The 19,192-nt window shown below is 42.1% G+C and overlaps 1 protein-coding gene across 1 annotated transcript; it reads left to right on the top strand.

The window, feature by feature from the left end:
• Positions 1-96: 96 nt before the first annotated feature.
• Positions 97-18,380, top strand: LOC110004000 (potassium/sodium hyperpolarization-activated cyclic nucleotide-gated channel 3-like). The gene is made up of 8 exons (XM_020659551.3): positions 97-4,077; positions 8,347-8,770; positions 9,568-9,729; positions 10,944-11,162; positions 11,818-11,964; positions 12,914-13,154; positions 14,308-14,472; positions 15,105-18,380. Exons 1-8 carry the CDS (start codon positions 3,416-3,418, stop codon positions 16,649-16,651), a joined length of 3,567 nt encoding a protein of 1,188 aa, XP_020515207.2. The 5' UTR covers positions 97-3,415; the 3' UTR covers positions 16,652-18,380.
• The last annotated feature ends 812 nt before the right edge of the window (positions 18,381-19,192 follow it).

Here is a 19,192-nt window from a genome sequence, read left to right as displayed (position 1 = left end):
AAAATAAACAAGCTGCTTCATGGAGCGCTGGGGGGGTGAAGCTTGTGGAGAACAGCACCATCTATTGACATTTTCAGTGACTTACAGCCTCCACATTTAACATGATGATGGACATAAAACGTCAGAGCATCAAGGACAAACTAACATTGATTTTTATCGCTTCACTTTATGAGCAAAGGTCCCGAAACTGTCAGAACAAAAGAAAACAGAAGCATCGTGTGGCTCTTTCACCATCTGGAAAGGACGATCAGATAAAAACAACCTGAAAAGCAAACGTTTGTTCATTTACAGCCTGAAGAGAAAATAATCTGATAACAGCAGTTCTGAGAACTATAGTTACAAAAGAGCTGTTCAAAGAAGTCGGGAGCTAATTATGTAAAAAACTGAAACACAGAAGTGCCAAAGTATGGAGCTCAAGAAGTGACATGGATATGCTTTTTTTTTTTTTTTTCCACCACATGGATTTTCTATTCATTTAGTTATATGCACGAGTGTCTTATTCGTATTTTGTGTACCTGTAAATTACAAGAGTGTTTCAGTAATTTGCAACCTGGTTCTAATTTAAAGGAATTAAACTAACATAGACCATATTCCGACAGTGGCCATGTTGCCTTGACGTCACGCTCAGGGTGGGTTGTTGTGTCTTATTCTCCAGGTTTAAATCTTGTGGATCTGAGCAAGTGTTTTCATGTCAAAGCTTCCTGATGGATGAGGAGGTACACGAGCCAACTTATGAGTTGAAAAACATTGAATAACCTGTTAGCTACCCTTAACCTCATTGGCGATTCTAGAGTCTGTTGGGGCCCTATAGGCAAAAATCATTTGGGGGGGGGGGGGGCCGTCCAACCAGCGTTCATCACCATCATGTCTGCCTGTTTCATTTTTTTTCTGCTATAAACGGATAGTTCCTCTACATCATCATAAAAAATGACTTTCATTGACAGACTTTGATTTTCACAGCAATAATGCGTGCAACGCGTAGCAGGGCAACTTAGGGAGGTTTCCTACTGTCATTGCAAAATTTGCACATTTTGGGCCACAGCTTTGGTTAGAAATGTTCAGTCCTCAGGGGCCCCCGGACCGGTCTGGGGCCCCAAGCAGTTGCCTGCCTTGCCTATTGACAACCTATTGTACACGTATGATGTGGGCTTTAAGAACTAAACATAGGAAACATATTCATGTCTACAATATTAGCAATGACGACTGCGTATGATCTGTGAAGATTTTGTAGGCTTGAAGGTCATATGCATTTCTTTTTACATTGAGCGATCATTTATTGCTTTACAAAGCGTTTTTAGACATGTGCTATAACGCTTGGAGTTTATTCTGCAAACCCACACGTACAGTATGTCTCAAAGGGGATACAGCGAGGAACAATTAGAAAACTCGACTACAAGGTATCGCTGCCTGCAAACATGAGTGATGACTGAAGTGAACTGAATAAAGCTCAGATTGTGAAATTCTAATAAACATGAGCTGCAGTAATGAAAACAACAGGTCGATCTGCAGGAAGAGACAAAAAAAACAAGAAGCATTTTAAAACGTCAAACCTGAAGCTGAAACGTCTATTGTCTTTAATGTGACCTGGGACAATAAAAATATTAATATAACAGTCGAAAAAAAAAAAGGAAGTCAGTCTCATGGCAGACTACTCATATTCATTTAGATTCTTTGGATTATTGGTTAAAATGTTTCAGCTGAAGAAACCTTTCCAATGGCATGATGAAATTCCTATACAGTCTGAAGCACATCAGTGCGGTTTGTATGAAACCATACATCAGTAGTGACACCAGCAGCTGTCAACAAGCTCACCAAATGATTGTTGGTCTGTGTCAGAGAGGTGTTCCATCACTTTACAAGACTGAAAATGTCTTCTTGCGGAAATAAAAATGAAACACAGCGCCGGCGAGAGTGTTAAAGCATCTGCCTTGATAGAAGGAACTGGGAAATATCTGCAGCATATATTTTTACGTCTATATGTTCTGCATTGTGTAAATGCCTAAACAAACAGCCCCTCTGTGAATAATGTGATTTGATTTGAATTAGTCACAACTGAAAAAATAGACGGCTAATAGGTTATAACACATTGATGTTAGTGATGTTCAAACAAATCGTCATGAACTAGGACAGTGTTGAGCATAATGCTCTGCAGTGCTCATGAAATGTAAATTCAACAGCTGGTTTAAGATGTGGATGTAGCCTGTTGGCTCTGATAGAAGAAACAGAATCAGAAAATAGACGTCTCCTTCCTGGTTTACATTTTGTTATGCTTCGTTTTAAAATGATATAAACGTATATCTCTATCATAATTCCTACGTGTTAAGAATATGAATCAATAGCCATTTGGCACACCTCTTCTTAACCCTATAACTTTACTGCACTCCTCAGTACGATCTTTCGGAGGACAGTTTACGAATTTTACATTATTTAAAACATCAGAATGGACATTTAATTTTCACTTTCATGAATAATGGTTTGTCGCTGCTGTGAGACATTATAATATCGAAGAACGAAACATACCAGTTATAATCGATAAGACATGTTGAATACATACAGATCAAACACAGCGTGCAAATAAAAGCTTTGACAGAAAGTGTTTGTCGGTTTGTTTTGAAGGTGTCGTCATAAATTGGCTGGCAGACTCTGTCACAATATTGTTTCTTCTTCTTCTCCAGGCCTGTCGACACAGAGATTAGGCTCTGTGCCTTCATCGCATTTTTCTCCCAACTAGTTGACTGTCAACTCCAAGGCTGGCTCGCATCCTTGAATCATCCTCTCCGCGTGTCCTGACGGGGCGGGGTGAGCGCGTGTGCCTTTCTGGCTCCTATGGCAACCCGATAGATTAGCTCCATCGATATTCACGTTATTAGAAAGTGGAGGGGGGGGGGGGGGGCAGGGGGGTGGAGGGGGGGGAACTGATGGATCCGTGATGTCAGCGCTCTTTGAATGCAGCAGCCGGCTGCGTCCGTGTGTGTCACCACCTTGCACTGACAGAGAGCTCTGATATTTTGGGGAGGTGGAGATGATGCTTTGTCATTGAGAAGCTCAGCAGCAGCAGCAGCATCAGCAGCAGCAGCAGCAGCTGCAGCAGCAGCAGCGTTCTTCTCCCACTCCGGCACGTCCGCCGCTCAGCATGCTGCATCCCGATGCGCTCTCGTCTGCACGCTGTGGGGATACCTGCTTTTACATGCGTTTCCAATTCACCGTTCTGAAATGATCCTTGGATTGTTGACGCATTTCAATGGTTGAACCGGGAAAGAGAGGCACGTCCCAAGTGTCAAAGAAGATACAACCTGTCCTGCGGATGCGCCGTCACTGTTTTGCCTCCAGCAGCACCCCAAGTGTGTTAGATTCATGATTCATCCCTCTGTTTGTTCGGGCTACCCTTAGAGCGCGTCTCTTCTGCTTCTTCACAATGGAAAGATTCCAGTCATCCATGCGCAAACGGCTCTACAGCTTGCCGCAAAACATTGGGCAAAAACCCTTTATGATGGACGAAGGAGACAACGGCGACAAGGACACTAAGAGGAAAAGTATTCGGTTAAAACATTTGTCCTCCGCGTCGCCTGCGAGCAGCTGTAGGAGCATTGAAGAGGCCAGGAGCGAAGACCTGGGCAGGGAAAGGGAGGTGATTGTGAAGACCAACTTGAACGGCGACTGTCGCTTATTCAGGGGCAGCATCTCCTCCATCACAGGGCGGCATGCTCCCGGGTCAGATCCAGCGGAGCAGCGGCGCCTCATCCCCGAGGCTGACGCCGGAATAAGTGAGAGTTTCCCCGGTGAGCACGGCCCCGGGCCCCAGCAGCGGGGAGCCGGGGGTCTGAGCGGTGCATCCGGGCAAGCGTCTGCGTTTGACCAGTCAAGTTTCATCAAGTTGGAGGGGACCGAGCAGATCATACCCGAGGACGAGCGGTTGTACCAAGCCGGCTTCATGCACCGGCAGTTCGGGGCGATGCTCCAACCGGGAGTCAACAAGTTCTCCCTGCGGATGTTGGGAAGTGAGAGGGCCGTGGAGCATGAGAGGGAGCGAGTAAAGTCTGCTGGTTTCTGGATAATCCACCCGTACAGTGATTTTAGGTAAATGTGCGCAAAAACATTTTTTTTTTTTTTTACAAGCAGAGGAGTCTTAACCCTGACAAAATGTATTATTCCTTGATATTTTTTTAGAAAAAAACAAAATTTTAATTATACATAAAGTGTAACTATAAAGACTACAATAAGGTCACTGCAAACTTAATTCCACAGATGCGCACATAGCTAATCCTCTATATGGCAGTGCTTTGTTTTTTTCTTTGATCAGTGATGATAATATAAGATGATAATCAGGAGTGTGAGCCCGTGCAGAATATCATAATCTGAATGTGCCTCAGTAATCCATGCACACCTTGAATAGATAAATGGCTTCATTTCTGAAAATGATCTTTTTCTACAGACTTAAACACTCTTACTGTACAGGCCTTTCTTACAAGGAAGCATTTAATGTATGTCAAGGAGTTAGCTGACAGAAAATCTTCTTATAAGCACAAAGACAGCTGAATTCTTCAACATATACAGTAAGACGCTCTCTTGTTTGCCTTATAGAGAGAACTGTGCATGCATACAAGTTCATTTACACAAGAATGGGCTTCATAATAATCTAAGCAGCCGGATTTCTGCACAGCTTTATCCACCTATAAATTGAATTGTGCACAACATTCCTAATATAGCAGGCAGTCATGCATGCACACTCTATGTTTCATTGCATGCTGCATACAAAACCAGCGTTTTGTGCATCACCACCATCAAGCCTTTTTCATGACATTTAACCTTGAGGCTCACTGTCATCATATTTTCATCGGCCAGTTGTACGCCAATGTGTGTCACTGCAGTTTTTTTCCACTCATCTGAATTACACTTTTTTTTATCATTTAGCCAGGGCACTGGATTACAGAGAGTGCAGCAGGGGCTTGGAAATGGGGTAATCAAAATAGGGTAACATGACCATTCAAGATATTAGAAGCACACATCAGTGCAGATTATTACAGTACAATTAGTCTAATGGAGCAGAGATGGTGTGGACAGGGAGGGGACACACCACCAAACAGTGTGTGAGAGAGAGAGAGACAGAAAGGGAGATTTCAATAAAATGATGTGAGGAATCAGGGCGCCCAGCTGTTGACTCCAAGGTGTCATTACTTCATGCTGGTTTGGGTCACACTTTTGAGTATATGAGACAGGTTTTTGTGCCCTGAGTGGACCGCCCAAGGTGAACTTTTAATCCTGCAGATCTTATTTCAAAAACCAGGTGGAAACCTTTGCACTTTAAAGAGTTTTTGGGGTGTTTTTTTGGCTCATGGGACATTGTTGAATCCCATCTTAATCCAGCAAACAGTCAACTCCCCTCCCGGAGATTTGTACCACATGTGTGCCGACACACTGTGTGTTTCCATGACTGCTGTTCCATCGGCTCTGCAACCCTTGCATCCTCTCCTTGTGTCTTTTACAAACACAGTCCCTCTGTTGTTTATTCCACCCGCAACTGCTGTCTTTTATTAAAGCTTTGTGTGGATGCCGAACTGGCACGCTGCATAAATATGGTTAATATGATTGCTGGTGGGCCTGAGCCACAGTACAGGTGTGTGTTAAGCCACTGAGCTGCATGCAGGCTGTTGTGCTTCAGCTGCGCGCTGGCAGCAAGAGATAAGTATCTCTAGTACAAATGTGATCCCTTTTTCAGCTGTCCTGATTGATCTAAGCTCCTTTCACCATTTTAAGCCTTTTTGTGTTCACTTTGCCTGTAACTCCTCTCTCTTTGTGCTCTCATGCTCTTTTAACGTAGTTGCACTCTGACCCAAATAGTGCAACATTCCTCTGTGGACCAGTCGGGGTCCAGAAACTCTCACAGCAGTCTGCTTTATGTTCATGGCAACGTCAGATTACACCCACAAGTTGTCTGATCTTTTGTGGGTTGAATGCTGCGTGCGCTGTCAGCTGATGAGACAAACGGATGGTCTGCAGGGGACAGTGCATTACTGCTGTCCCCTGCAGACCTTTTTTTATTTTTTTTTATCATGGTCCAGCTGTTCCAGCATTCTGCAGCACGGTGACGTGAGCAGAGCAGTAATGCTAACTACTCAACATCTGGCTGATGGGAGCTGACTTCTGGAGATGACATGGATTCCCAGGAGATAACAGTGGATTTAGCCAGAGAGGGGAAGTGCAATTAGGACCAGTGTGTCACCAAAGAGACAACAGGCAATGCAAATGCTTTGTTTGGCAGAGAACAACAGAAAGCTGATTAAAACAAATGGTCACCCTGCCCTCACAGGTTACCTCTTATAATAATGTTCTTCTGTGAAGGTTTGGTGTAAATAACTAGTTCAGGTCAGACTTTGCGGAAATCTGCGTTTGTAAGCTGTTATGTACCCTGATTACATGTCTAAAGCCTTTCTACTTTTTCCTTGTCCTGCTTGAGCCCAGAAAATGTCCCAGCATGGTCGGGAACACAGTGCTTCTTTATGGATTTTGATTACAGCATCCAATGACTTCATCAGACATTCAGTCAAACACACTTCTTTCTCCTCAGTCATGAATTTATCAAAGCTTACTTGGTGTCATGGAGTACTCAAGTCAATGTGGTCCCATGCAATCATTTATTATCCCTCCTAAAGTCTACTGATTTCAATGAAATGATCATGTTACCGTAACAAACAAGAGTATCACAGTGCTAATGCAATGTGTGATGTCATTTAGAGCTGGCAAAAGGTCAGCGTTCATCGTTTTCCCACCAACAATTTACTCAGATTTGAATCGTACTTGTATCAGCAGGGCGCCATGTATTGGTCAATATGCAAATCTAGCTATGAGATTTAGATCTTCTAAAGGACAAAATGGTATAGGATCATCTCGGTTTGTCACAAGTGCTGGGCTCATACTGTGTGGTGACTGTATGCGGCCTCACATGCCACAAGTATCCTTTAAGTGGTGTGATGCATGCACCCTCATATGTAACCCCCCCACCACCACCACCTCCCCACTTCAACTTTGTGCAGGTCTTGCAGGTGTGTCAGGCTCCTGCTGGATCGATCACTGGTTAATTAGTCTCCTGAAATGAATCGGACATGCAGTAATTTGAATGCACACACACACACGCACACACACTGAGGATGGTGGTTGGTTAACAAACATTCTCCATATATTTGTCGGTTATCTGTGGCTGAGCTGTGCATCACTGTATATTTTCTGTTATGCGTAAAGGGCTCTTTAATTCCCCCTTCTTGTACAAACACATTTATTGCAAAGCTTTCTGCAAAACTAGAGAGTATATATTAATTATCTCTTGGACAAGATTGCTATTTTTTCATTTATAAGTGTTGGCTATAATTTGCCAAACATGTACAGGCAGCCTTGGAATGAAATAGATATATTTTGTATAGTCTTTTCTGTAAACAACTAAAAGCAGCATCCACGATATTCATGCAGTTATAGATGCAATTGAACTCAGTGCTGCTGACACTTGAGGATTTGGTTAGTTGTCAATACTTCCTCTTGAGCCTTTCAGATGAATTTCAATAACCCATTTTCCTCTGTGTCCCTGTGGCCACAAGCCCAGTATTGAACTGAATTAGAGACGTATTATTCCTGCCTAGATTCAACGCTTTGTTAGTGTTTGTGCTCAGGCAGTTTGTTTGCAGTGATTTTGCTTGCTTTAACATAAATCTGATGGCATTAGAGTCACTGTGTGAGGCTGCACGTTGCACACAGGTTCATTTCTATTTGGAGTTCATGCAAGTCCAGAATCGCTTTAAATTGAAGCGCATACTAAATATGTAGAAAGAAACCTTCCCTTTTATGAACGGCAACTGTTGTTAATATAAATACTGTATATTCATAATTTATGTCTGAATTACTTTGACTTGCTCCACTAGTTTTCTTTAGAAATCCAAAGTACTGAAAATTAAAAGTCTTACTGGGGTGGCAGTTATTAAATATTTTCAGCGTTGATGAAACTGAAGATCATTATCTTGATTTGATGATTTATTATTTGTCTGTATTATCAACAAAAATGCTGACAAATACTCCAATACTTTTAATTCCAATAGCCCAATGCAAGGACTCAAATGGCTTACTTAGGACCACATAAAAATTAATTTTTGCCTTATAAATACAGAACAATTTATTGTGAAAATGCTGATGGAGAGCTGTGGTCTCTTAGGGGTTTTGGGAAACAACTACAAAGGTCTGACTGTTCCAGTCTCCATCTCTAAGTTCCTGTGTGAGGATGACGATGAAGTGTTAACTACATTTTTTTTTGGGGCCTGCTGTGGTGTACAGTATGAGTGATGTTTTTGTGGCGGTGTGTTTCAGGTTCTACTGGGATCTGACCATGCTGCTGCTGATGGTGGGAAATCTCATCATCATCCCTGTGGGCATCACCTTCTTCAAGGACGAGCACACACCGCCCTGGATCGTCTTCAACGTGGTCTCGGATACTTTCTTCCTCATGGACCTGGTCCTGAACTTCCGCACGGGCATTGTCAAGGAGGACAACACAGAGATCATCCTGGACCCGCAGCAGATCAAGATCAAGTACCTGAAGAGCTGGTTTGTAGTGGATTTCATCTCCTCCATACCTGTGGACTACATCTTTCTCATCGTAGAGACCCGCATCGACTCAGACTTTTACAAGACGGCCCGAGCTCTGAGGATTGTCCGTTTCACCAAGATCCTCAGTCTGCTTCGGCTGCTGCGCCTGTCCAGACTTATTCGCTACATCCATCAGTGGGAAGAGGTAGATCCTGCAGGGACAAGCTGTTTGGATCTCTGTTTAAGCTCTCTAGCTAATAGAGCTGTAGCACTTAGCCTGTTACTTTCCAAAGAACGCGACAGGAAAAAAAATTGTCAGCTGTTTTGATCATTGTTTTATTCATTATTTTCTTTAAAAGGCCCAGAATTCTCAAATTCTGGACTTTCAAATGTAATATTTAATGTACTGTGCAACAGTAAATGGTCAATCTATGTATTTGAAGCAGGACTTTGCTCTGAGAACATGTGAAAGGTGTGTCTTTCAGTTTTTTGACAAATCATTGAACAAAAAGTATAAACAAAGCTGGAGCCCCTTTCTCGATCTTTTTCTGAATTAAGTGCTTCATAAATTAAGATTTATTTTGCATTAATAGATTTTTTTCCTTAATGTTTAACTACTTCTCATAAAAAAACTTACAGTAGGTCCATTGTCCATATTCTTAAAGCTGCAGAGTTTATTTGCTGGTTCGGCTCTGCAGCTCACGCACGCTCAATCAATTTACTCAACAACAGATATTTTCCTGCATTATCTTATTTTATAATTCCCCCTACATTCCTGACATGCCATTAATGTCAGATTGTTACGCAACACAGAACCAGCCTCTGGTTAAAAGATTAGGAACAGTATAGTCTAATATATGATCCAGGTTTCCATAGGTCCGCACACCACCTCCTGTAGGTTGCAAATCCTCTGATCGCATGAGAGAGAATTGGTACTTTATAGAGTCCTTCACTGTGAGATGCATGCTTTGTTGTTTGATTAATGCTCATAATGTGTCACAGGTTTTCCATATGACCTATGACCTGGCCAGTGCAATGGTGCGCATCATGAACCTGATCGGTATGATGCTGCTGCTGTGTCACTGGGATGGCTGTCTGCAGTTCCTGGTTCCCATGCTGCAGGATTTCCCTGCTGACTGCTGGGTCACTAGAAACAAGATGGTGGTAAGTGAATGATTTATGAGTCACATAGCACCCCAAATGTGGTCCTCTTAAAGGCCCTTAAAGTCTATTTTTTCCAGAACCATCAGATCAGTGACAGGGACATGCACACACTTTCTAAAACATCTGGAACTGTTTGGGTTGTATAAAGATAAGAGATTATCTTTTTTTTTTTCTGTTCCAAGCTCTTTCACTGTGTTTGGTGGGCGGGTCCCAGGAAAAAGATGATGTCACAAACAAACTTCTTTGAACCAATCAGAATTTATAGTTTGATCTAATGTGACCACACTGTCCTCATAAAACCCCTGTCTGAGTTTTTGAATGTTATACTCTCAATAACAAAAACATCAAACAATAATACATTTATTTTTTTTAAAGACATCAATATTTAGTGTTATAGAAAAGTAGCCCACATTAGAAATGACTAAGTAATAGTATATTACATAAAAATAATTAAAGGCTCCTGTGAGATGTTTTTAAACGTGTGTGTAAGGGACTGAATTAATACTGACGCCTCTACGTGATCTATTAAAGCAAACAAGACAATCAGCGACAAGATTGATCATTTTATATAATGATTTTTAATACTTTAATACTAACCACAGCGGCAGAATATGTGTCACATGACGTGAGTTACAGTACCGTGCCAAAGCAGCCATTGTCGACATTTTCCGCAGCCGAGTTTCTCATGGAGTGAGAGGTTTTACTGCTAAAAGACAGCAGGACAAAAGAGTAACACTACTCACACATGTACAGGGAAAAATACAAAAGAGGAAATAGTTCATCCACAGGGGTTACCAAAATAGAAGCAAACCGAACAGGGGCTTAACTTGCATAACTTTCCCTTTGTTTAAGCCTCCCATTATGATGAACTGAGGATTTGAACTTTCTTTGTCTCATACCCTCTTCATAACTCTTAGCAACTCTAAGACTGAATCGTTTAATAAATGAAGTGAGAAAATATCTGGCAGACTTGCCTACAATGCAGATACTCTTAGATTGCAGGGCTAATCTTATTCTAGTATGAATAGATTATCTTTATGTACTGTTACTCTTCATATAGATTGAAGAACACATACTGGTTGCTTTATATTAGATCAGTAATGCAAGTCAGTGTGGCCTTGCTCTTAAACTCTGACTCACTCAGGTTTGTCTGCAGCATTAAGGGGGAATATTATTCTTCTCTAAACTTTCTCTTTCCTCCTCATCCCTCACAGAACGACACTTGGGGTCAGCAGTACTCCTACGCCCTGTTCAAGGCCATGAGTCACATGCTGTGCATCGGGTACGGCCTGTACCCCCCCATCGGCATGGCTGACGTGTGGCTCACCATCCTCAGCATGATCGTGGGCGCTACCTGCTTCGCCATGTTTGTGGGGCATGCGACTGCCCTCATTCAGTCTCTGGACTCCTCCAGGAGGCAGTACCAGGAGAAGGTGGGTGTTTGGTCTGCGGATGTCTGAAAGAAAAAAAGGTTTTTCTTTAAGAGAGCTGAAGTCAGTGTTGGAGAGTAGCCATTGCATGGACTGGAGTATTAACTACAATAATATGAGTTTAATTGCGCTTCATACTTCTAGTCCACAACATCAGTATACAAACTTTATCTACCTGCCTTTTAATGGTCAGACTAACACAGACAACAGCACTTTATTGCATGTTAATGCACAAGTGTTATTTATTTATATATATTTTAACACAGAAAATAGAAAGACATTTGAGTGAGATGTCCTCCAGTGGGATAAAACATACATAGATTGAGCACACACACACTCTGCTCATATGTGCCGTGCTGGTGGAGTACAGGCTGAAGGACACAGTAGTTAATGTTATTAGCTGCAGCCTGCGTAGAGCCGCTGTATTTGTCAGATGGGACGGAGGCGCAGCATTGCTCTGTGGGCAGGATTCACAGATGGTCTGACAGTTAACATAATGAGACACATTATAGTGCACAGCTAATCCAACACATCAATCAGTTTAATATATTCATTGTCACATGACTTTGCATTTTGTCTCAGTCACTAGTGCGGTTATAGTTACAGTTCCATGTGTTTCTGTTAGTATTTTCATCTATTTATTGTGTCGTCGTTACAGTATAAACAGGTGGAGCAGTACATGTCCTTCCACAAACTCCCCGCTGACATGCGTCAGAGGATCCATGACTACTACGAGCATCGATACCAGGGCAAGATGTTTGATGAGGAGAGCATCCTGGAGGAGCTGAATGAGCCACTGAGAGAGGTCAAAAGTCATCTTCTTTTGTTCTTGTCTTAATGATAAAAGTGCTGAGTCATCATGAAGCTGACTTCTATCACAAGTAAAAGTTGCTGCCTGTGAAACATCCATAAGCACTTTGTAAAAAATAACAAGGTGGTTTATAACACACTATGATATATGCACGTGTTTATTGACTTTTTGTCCCCATCTATAATTCTCACTGTGAAGAATCTTTCAAGAGAAACTGCTGTATTTTATTTTATTTCTTCAAATTGGAGCAAATTTACAGACATATGTATACAAAGAAAAATACAGTACTGTAGGAAACATAAATGATAATACAATGGACACACTACAGTCAAATCATCCAAATTAAATGAAATTAAACAATAATAACTAAGACAACTAAATAAATGAATCAATGAGAGACACAGGTGAACTTCTAACCTCTTACATTCTAGATAATCCAGGAAGGGAGGCTGCTGTTTAAAAATAATGTTCTCATAAATTCAGCTCTTTTTAAAAAGAAGATCTCTCTGTTCAATACGGTGGGAAAATAACATCTTGACAATGTGCTTACATCAGCTTGCTTTCTTTATAAACCATTGAGCAAATGTTTAAAAACCTTAAATACATTTTTGTTTCAAAGATTTGCGGTCCTTTGCATCGAGCTGTAAATAAGTGAACATCCTTCCTCTAAGCGCTTTACAGTTAATTATTTGCGTAATCTAATATGGCCCTCTTACTTTGTACATTATTGTTAATAGTCATGTAATCTGATTAGTAATGGCCGGAGACTGTATGCAGGCAGAGAACCTCATTAACTGAGCACTAAGCTGTTAACCGTCCTGCTTTTATCATGATTGAAATGTACACATGCATTAACATGCCGTGACATGGGGGATGTGACGGACTTTATTTACAGGTAGTTATAATATCAAACTTTTTTTCCTCTTGTGTGTTTTTCCTGCAGGAGATCATTAACTTTAACTGTCGTAAGCTTGTGGCCTCCATGCCTCTGTTCGCCAACGCTGATCCAAACTTTGTCACCTCCATGCTGACCAAGCTGCGCTTCGAGGTCTTTCAGCCCGGCGACTACATCATCAGAGAGGGAACCATCGGCAAGAAGATGTACTTCATCCAGCACGGAGTCGTCAGTGTGCTGACCAAGAGCAGCAAAGACACCAAGCTCTCTGACGGCTCCTATTTTGGAGGTAATGTCTGCAAACAGCCCTGTGTGAGTGTGTGAGTGTGTGAGTGTGTGAGTGTGTGAGTGTGTGAGTGTGTGAGTGTGTGTGTGTGTGTGCTACATGCTAATGTGTTTCTGTAGCTGGCTGTAAGTCAGCTTGGATGTATGTGAAGGAGCGGTGATTGTATGATTGTTTTGATTTATTTTGCTCCGGCACTCAGCAGATTAACTTCCCCGACTATTACGGCTGGGAAAAATTGTCCCCATCATCTCCTTAAAAGGGAGCAGGACTAAGAGGAGCAAAGCTTTGTGATCTTTGATTCCATTTGTTAGGTTTTCCCTTTGTTAACAAAATATTTAAAACTGAAATCCAACTCACCATTTGTCACTGCCCCTGATATGGTCCCAGGAAGCTGTTGTTGTAATCTGGCTTTGTAGCAAAGTTAAGTATCATTCACCAAAACACATTTTTACTTTACTGCTTTTTATTTAATTTAAAAGCTGCCTACATTTTGTTATATACAAAAAATGTAGTCTATTTGTAAAAATGTATGTTTTTCTAAAGAAAACATTTCTGATATAACAACAGAGTGGTTTATATATCTATTTGGCTTTAAACTACTGAGCAAGTTCAAATAAAATAATGAAGTCGTGTTTGGTTTAATAATGATATCTGAAATCCCATGCTGTCATGTGAAATAAATAGCTAAAATCGGTAAACAGGAGAGGGAAGCGCGAGAGCGTGTGAGTCTGTGTTTCATTTGCATATCCTCAATATGTCTGTCCTGAAAAATATGTCTACTTTTTTTTTTTTTTAATGGCGCATTATTTTATTTTCCTGATCTGGCACGACAGATGAGGTCAGGACAAACTGTAAGCTGCAGGAATTGCATTAAGTGCTCCATCTGTGGAGCTCAGAGGCACCAGCCTTTTCATGTTTGATGGTCTCAAACTAATAATACTCTTTTACCCTTTCTTTTATGAATGGATATGAAAAGATAGAAATGTGCTTGTAATGTATCTCAATACTTGAAAATAAGTGTACCACTCTTCATATTAATTACTAAATTAAGATATATATCTGAGGTGAATCGCTGATGTGTTCTCAGCAGGAAAGGTCATCTCAAAAAACTGTCTCACAGAGATAATTGAATGTTTTTTCCCCCCTCTCTTTGCAGAGATCTGCCTGCTGACCCGCGGCAGGAGGACGGCCAGCGTGCGAGCGGATAACTACTGTCGGCTGTACTCTCTGTCTGTGGACAACTTCAACGAGGTGCTGGAGGAGTATCCCATGATGAGGAGGGCGTTTGAGACTGTAGCCCTCGACCGCCTGGACCGCATCGGTGAGTTTTTTTTTATATATGTTTTTGTTGTTTTGTTTCGCTCCATCTTTGTTTTCATTTTATTTCTGGCCTAACCTGAGCAAAGATTTTTCTGTTAATTGTAGAAAACTTGACGGTGACGGTGGTTATTGGGGCTGTGAATTCAAGTTAAAGACAAATGAATGAATCATTAGATGATTTTTTTTTTAAACATGCATTGGAACTTTAATTATGCAAACAAATCCATACATAAAAGAAATATATCAGGTCATCAAATAATATATGCATTTAGGATGCTCCTCTGATTTAACTGAATAAAAAAACAAGAATTAAATATTGTTTATTATTAAATGGTTTATTCTAACTCCCATATTTGGCTCCTCAAGCAGACTGTAATGATTTGGAACACTTGTGTGACAAAGTGTTGTGTTAAAACAACATCCCTGCAGTGTTCATAGGGAGAGAGACAGAGGGAGAGAGAGAGAGAGAGAGAGGGAGAGAGAGGGAGAGAGAGGGAATAGTTAATGCAGAAACATTTTCTGTTTTTCTCCTTTTTCATCTTTTCTGTTATGATTAGTCCTAAAATATGACACGTTTCTCATAAATGAAAAAAATGAAAACAGCAGTATATTCATTTGAGTTTTCTTCAACAGGGAAAAGGAATTCTGTTCTCCAGAATAAAGTCCAGCATCACCAAAGCTCTGGTACTCTGAACTTCCAAGAAAGCGAGATCATCCAAAGAATAGTGCAGCATGACCGTGACATGGCCCAGTGCACACAGCTGATCCAGACTAGCCTGAACCTCCCTGCACCCCCGTCTCCCACCCCGGTCATCTGGGCCCCGCTGGTTCAGGCCCCACTTCAGGCTGCTGCTGCCACCACCCCGCTGGCTCTGGCCCTGGCCCACCAGGCCCAGCTGCCCCCCATACTCTTCCATCACGCTTTGGGAATGGGCTCTGGCTCCCTGAAGGACCCCATCAGCCATTCAAAGAGGTTCTATGCTGGAGCCAACACCTCCAGCAGCTGTGGCTCAGGGCCTGTCTCTCCTGCCAGCCCTATGAAGTTCAGACCTGGGGTTGAGACTCCCACATTGGCGTCCCTCAGGGCTCCTTCTCATGTGTCACCCACCATGATGTCCCAACCCATCTTTACCAGCAGCCTGCAGCCTCTGACCCCTCTGGCCTCCCACCAGCCCTTTCCCCATCCTCCCCACTCCAACATGACCCCAGTCTACCCAATCGGCCAGACCACTGTCTCATACACCTGCTCTGCCCAGCTCCACTCTCAGCCTTTCCATGGTGCTATGACCACCCCGCCACTCCCCATAGGTTTACTCCAACAGGGGGCAGCAGGGAGGCTAGTAGGCAGATTCCCAGCCCCCTCTGCCTCCACCTTAAACCCTCTGATCTGCAGCTCGGTCAGCCCTATCCTAAGCCAGCTGCAGCCGCCCTCTCACGGCAGCATGCAGCAGATGGGGTACAGTCATGATAAAGCAGGGAGGATAACTAGTGGTCTGACCCTCCCGCAGTTTCCTTTCATCACCAGCACGCGGTGCTCAACCGGATTTACTCAGCCTGGGTCTGCAGCCACGGCCGGGGCCGGGGCCGCAGCCTCCCTAGCTCAGCACAGCCTTGCAGGTCTCCAGTCTGTTTTTCTCCCCCAGGTTCTCCCTGAGCACTCGGCCCTCGCCTCCCTTGCCCAGTATGGCTCTGCTGATGCTTCACCCTGCTACACGCCTCCCATCCAGAGTCCCAACATACAGAGCCCTGCAACCGGGAGGACAGTTTACCACAGTGAGCTCCCCAGCATCGCGGGCTCCCACAGCCCTCATCTCCCTCAGACCTCATGCCCTGCAAGGGTGGCGTGTTCCCCCACAGAGAGGGCCCAGTACTCGGCAGACCTCTTTACCCAGGAAATAAAGACAATCTCAGGCTCTCACAGCTCCATACACCAGGACAGGCCTTTGGCCATGAGCGGCTTCTCAGAGGCGGCGCTGGGGGCGTCAAGTCCCTTCTCCTCTCCCATGGCCGTCAGTAAACCTTACAGCCAAATCCCAGGGCAAGCCACTCCCATCAGTCGGACACATTCAGGGTCAGAACCTCAGAACCTTCCCATCAGCGGTCATTCTCCCTACACTAGATCTCCCTCTGCAATGTCAGAGGCCGAACAGAAACAGTCCAAACTTCCGTCTAACTTGTGAGGTTCAGACACACCCTCCTTTTACGCCTGATCATAAAAGGGAGACCATCTTCTTCTTGGTGTTGGTTCAGCCACTACTTTGTGGAATTTTCTAGTAGGAGGGTGTGTTTTTCTAACCAGATTGGAGATCAGTGGTTTCATTTTTAATCAGAGCGAATGGATCTGGGAGGATAATGGACAATTATGGAACATTTTCTACAGGACATTCCATCTTTGAATATAGTAATAAAATCCAAAACCTATTGATAGGTATATATAGCACCTCATGAAAATATCAATTGTTCTATGTATAGTATTATAACCACACGCTGTGATTTGTTATAAGTATTTGTTTAAACCCCGTTGTCCATTCAACTTTGTGTCATTTAGCTTTACCTGTTTGTTTGGAAATGTGTCCACAAGTGTATCCAGAAACCAAAAATTATTGTCCTTTTTTATTTCCCTTCCCACCACTGAGTTTGTCGTGAGAATGCAGGGTTCCCTCTTAAAGAGATTGGAGGAGAGACGGACTGTGCACTTTGCTCGTTTCAGAGATCACCTAAGGTAACAGTTTGATGACGGCATGTCTTCCAAGAGAGCTTTTCAGCAATATTGCACACCCTAAATGGGTCACACAAATCAGATCACATTCAGAGACACTGAAGTAATGAATGTAATGTAATGTTTGTCTGTGTCTGAGTGGGAGAAGTGGGATTAATTTTTGAATATGTTGAACTTTGGGTGGCGATGAGAGAGGTTTTCTGGAAAGTAACTGGAAAAGTTAAAAACGGGTTCCAGAGGTAACGCACACATTTCTGTTTCATGTCCCAGTACAGAACATACGCCTGAGCCAAGGTCTGTGTGCCATCAGCATAGTATGCAATAATCTGTGTTTTTTTTATGGGTACTGTGAATAGAAGCACTTGAGTCGATGAGTGAGAGTCTGTTTTTAGATAGAACAGATTAAAACAAGGGAATCAAATGAAATAAAAGCAATCGAGGATAATCAAACGTCCTGAAACCAGCAATGCACTAAGACTGATCTGAATGTTTCTTGCACCAGTCAAAGGGCTAAAAGCAGTTACTAGGACACACGGTTAACCAGAAACCCTGATGGGTCATATTGCTGCATATTTACCTCTTTCATTTCATATCATTTGATTGTAAAAAAAATTGACATCTGTTCTTGAAAAAATTGCTGCTTTGTGATGCTATGCCGAATCAAAAGTCGTCTAACATGGACTGCTTTTTTTTTTATTTTATTCCTTCCACTTGTTAATGAATTCATGTGTAAAGATAATATTTCTCTATCTCTCTCTCTCTGTGGACCTGCGACTGGTGAGGAACTGTAAGCAGCAAAGCAGTCAGCAGGTCAAGCCATCGCAGGATGCTGTCCAGTGGCTTTAGCTGACTGGTTCCTGAACCCGACGCCTGCTGTGACTCTGAGGGGAGAGAGATACTGTCAGTCACTAGCCAGCCGCTGCCAATGGGCTCAATCAATTCCCCATTATTATTCTCCTCCAACTTACACCACAACACCACCCGCCTGAGGCATCAGCTCGGACTGAGTGTAGCGTTTCTTTGAGTGCTTTTAGGTTAAAGGTGTGTGTAATGGAGGAGGTGTCAGTCATTCATCTATTTATATATTTATATCTCATTTTGCTGCCTTTTACGATTCCATCACCTATGTATGTTAGGAATATTTTATTTTAGCTACTGAATTCAATGCAATAAAATAACAATTAATGATGTTTGTCCTAGCCGTCGTTTTTTTTTTTTTTTTTTTTTTCTAAGAGCAGGAGGCTGAAGGAGAATCTGATAAAACACTGCTGAAGTTACAGACTTTAAGCCGGATTAAAAATGGCGGACTGCATGGTGCCACAATTCAAAATAGGCAGGATTTTAATCTGACAAATATTCAACTGGTGAGTACAAAAGAAATGATGAACCGCTGGATTAGTGATAAAATATAGGTATTTAATTCAATGCTACTGCAGGATTTCTTTTCGTCTTTGACATGAAGCTGTGAGGTTTGTCCAAATCTTAAAACTTCTATCTTTTATGTCTTCTTGGAGAAATAGTGGATTTATGTTCCTGTTGTTTTAATAACTGTACCAGGAGTTTTCACTTTGATTTAACGGTCTGATATAGTTTTTTCCATTCATGTCTCCCTGCTGTTACCTACGTACAAAATTAAATGATTATTTTTTAAATCATTCCATTTCAACAATTGATTACATTTAGGACTTGAATTAAGATTAAAAACTTAAACTTTCCTTTTGTTCTGACTTTAAAGAGAGTTCAGTTTCAAATCATTTAGGGTGAGTCATTTGACTAAATACGGACCAAATATCTGTTATTATATAAATAAAAAACGCTAAATAATCCTGTCATTTTAAAACTTCTGAAGCTCATTACAAAATGTAATTCTTAAGTATTTCTTTTCACTGTTAGTTTAGTCATGTTTTATTTCAACATGTCCATTTTCAAACTGTTCAGATCAGAACCCATTATGTGGCTGGAAACATTTTCATGACAGCCAAAGTGACAGCCAGTCGTGGGA

The sequence above is a fragment of the Labrus bergylta genome, chromosome 7 (genome assembly GCF_963930695.1).
Source record: "Labrus bergylta chromosome 7, fLabBer1.1, whole genome shotgun sequence".
NCBI classification, from domain to species: domain Eukaryota; kingdom Metazoa; phylum Chordata; class Actinopteri; order Labriformes; family Labridae; genus Labrus; species Labrus bergylta.
This window is presented reverse-complemented; position numbering and strand designations above follow the sequence as displayed.

Bases quoted from the DNA above. Each gene is read 5' to 3' on its own strand.
- LOC110004000 (XM_020659551.3), top strand. From the start codon at position 3,416: ATGGAAAGATTCCAGTCATCCATGCGCAAACGGCTCTACAGCTTGCCG. The intron at 4,078-8,346 runs GTAAATGTGCGC...GGTGTGTTTCAG, and splicing joins CACCCGTACAGTGATTTTAG to GTTCTACTGGGATCTGACCA. The intron at 9,730-10,943 runs GTAAGTGAATGA...CATCCCTCACAG, and splicing joins TCACTAGAAACAAGATGGTG to AACGACACTTGGGGTCAGCA.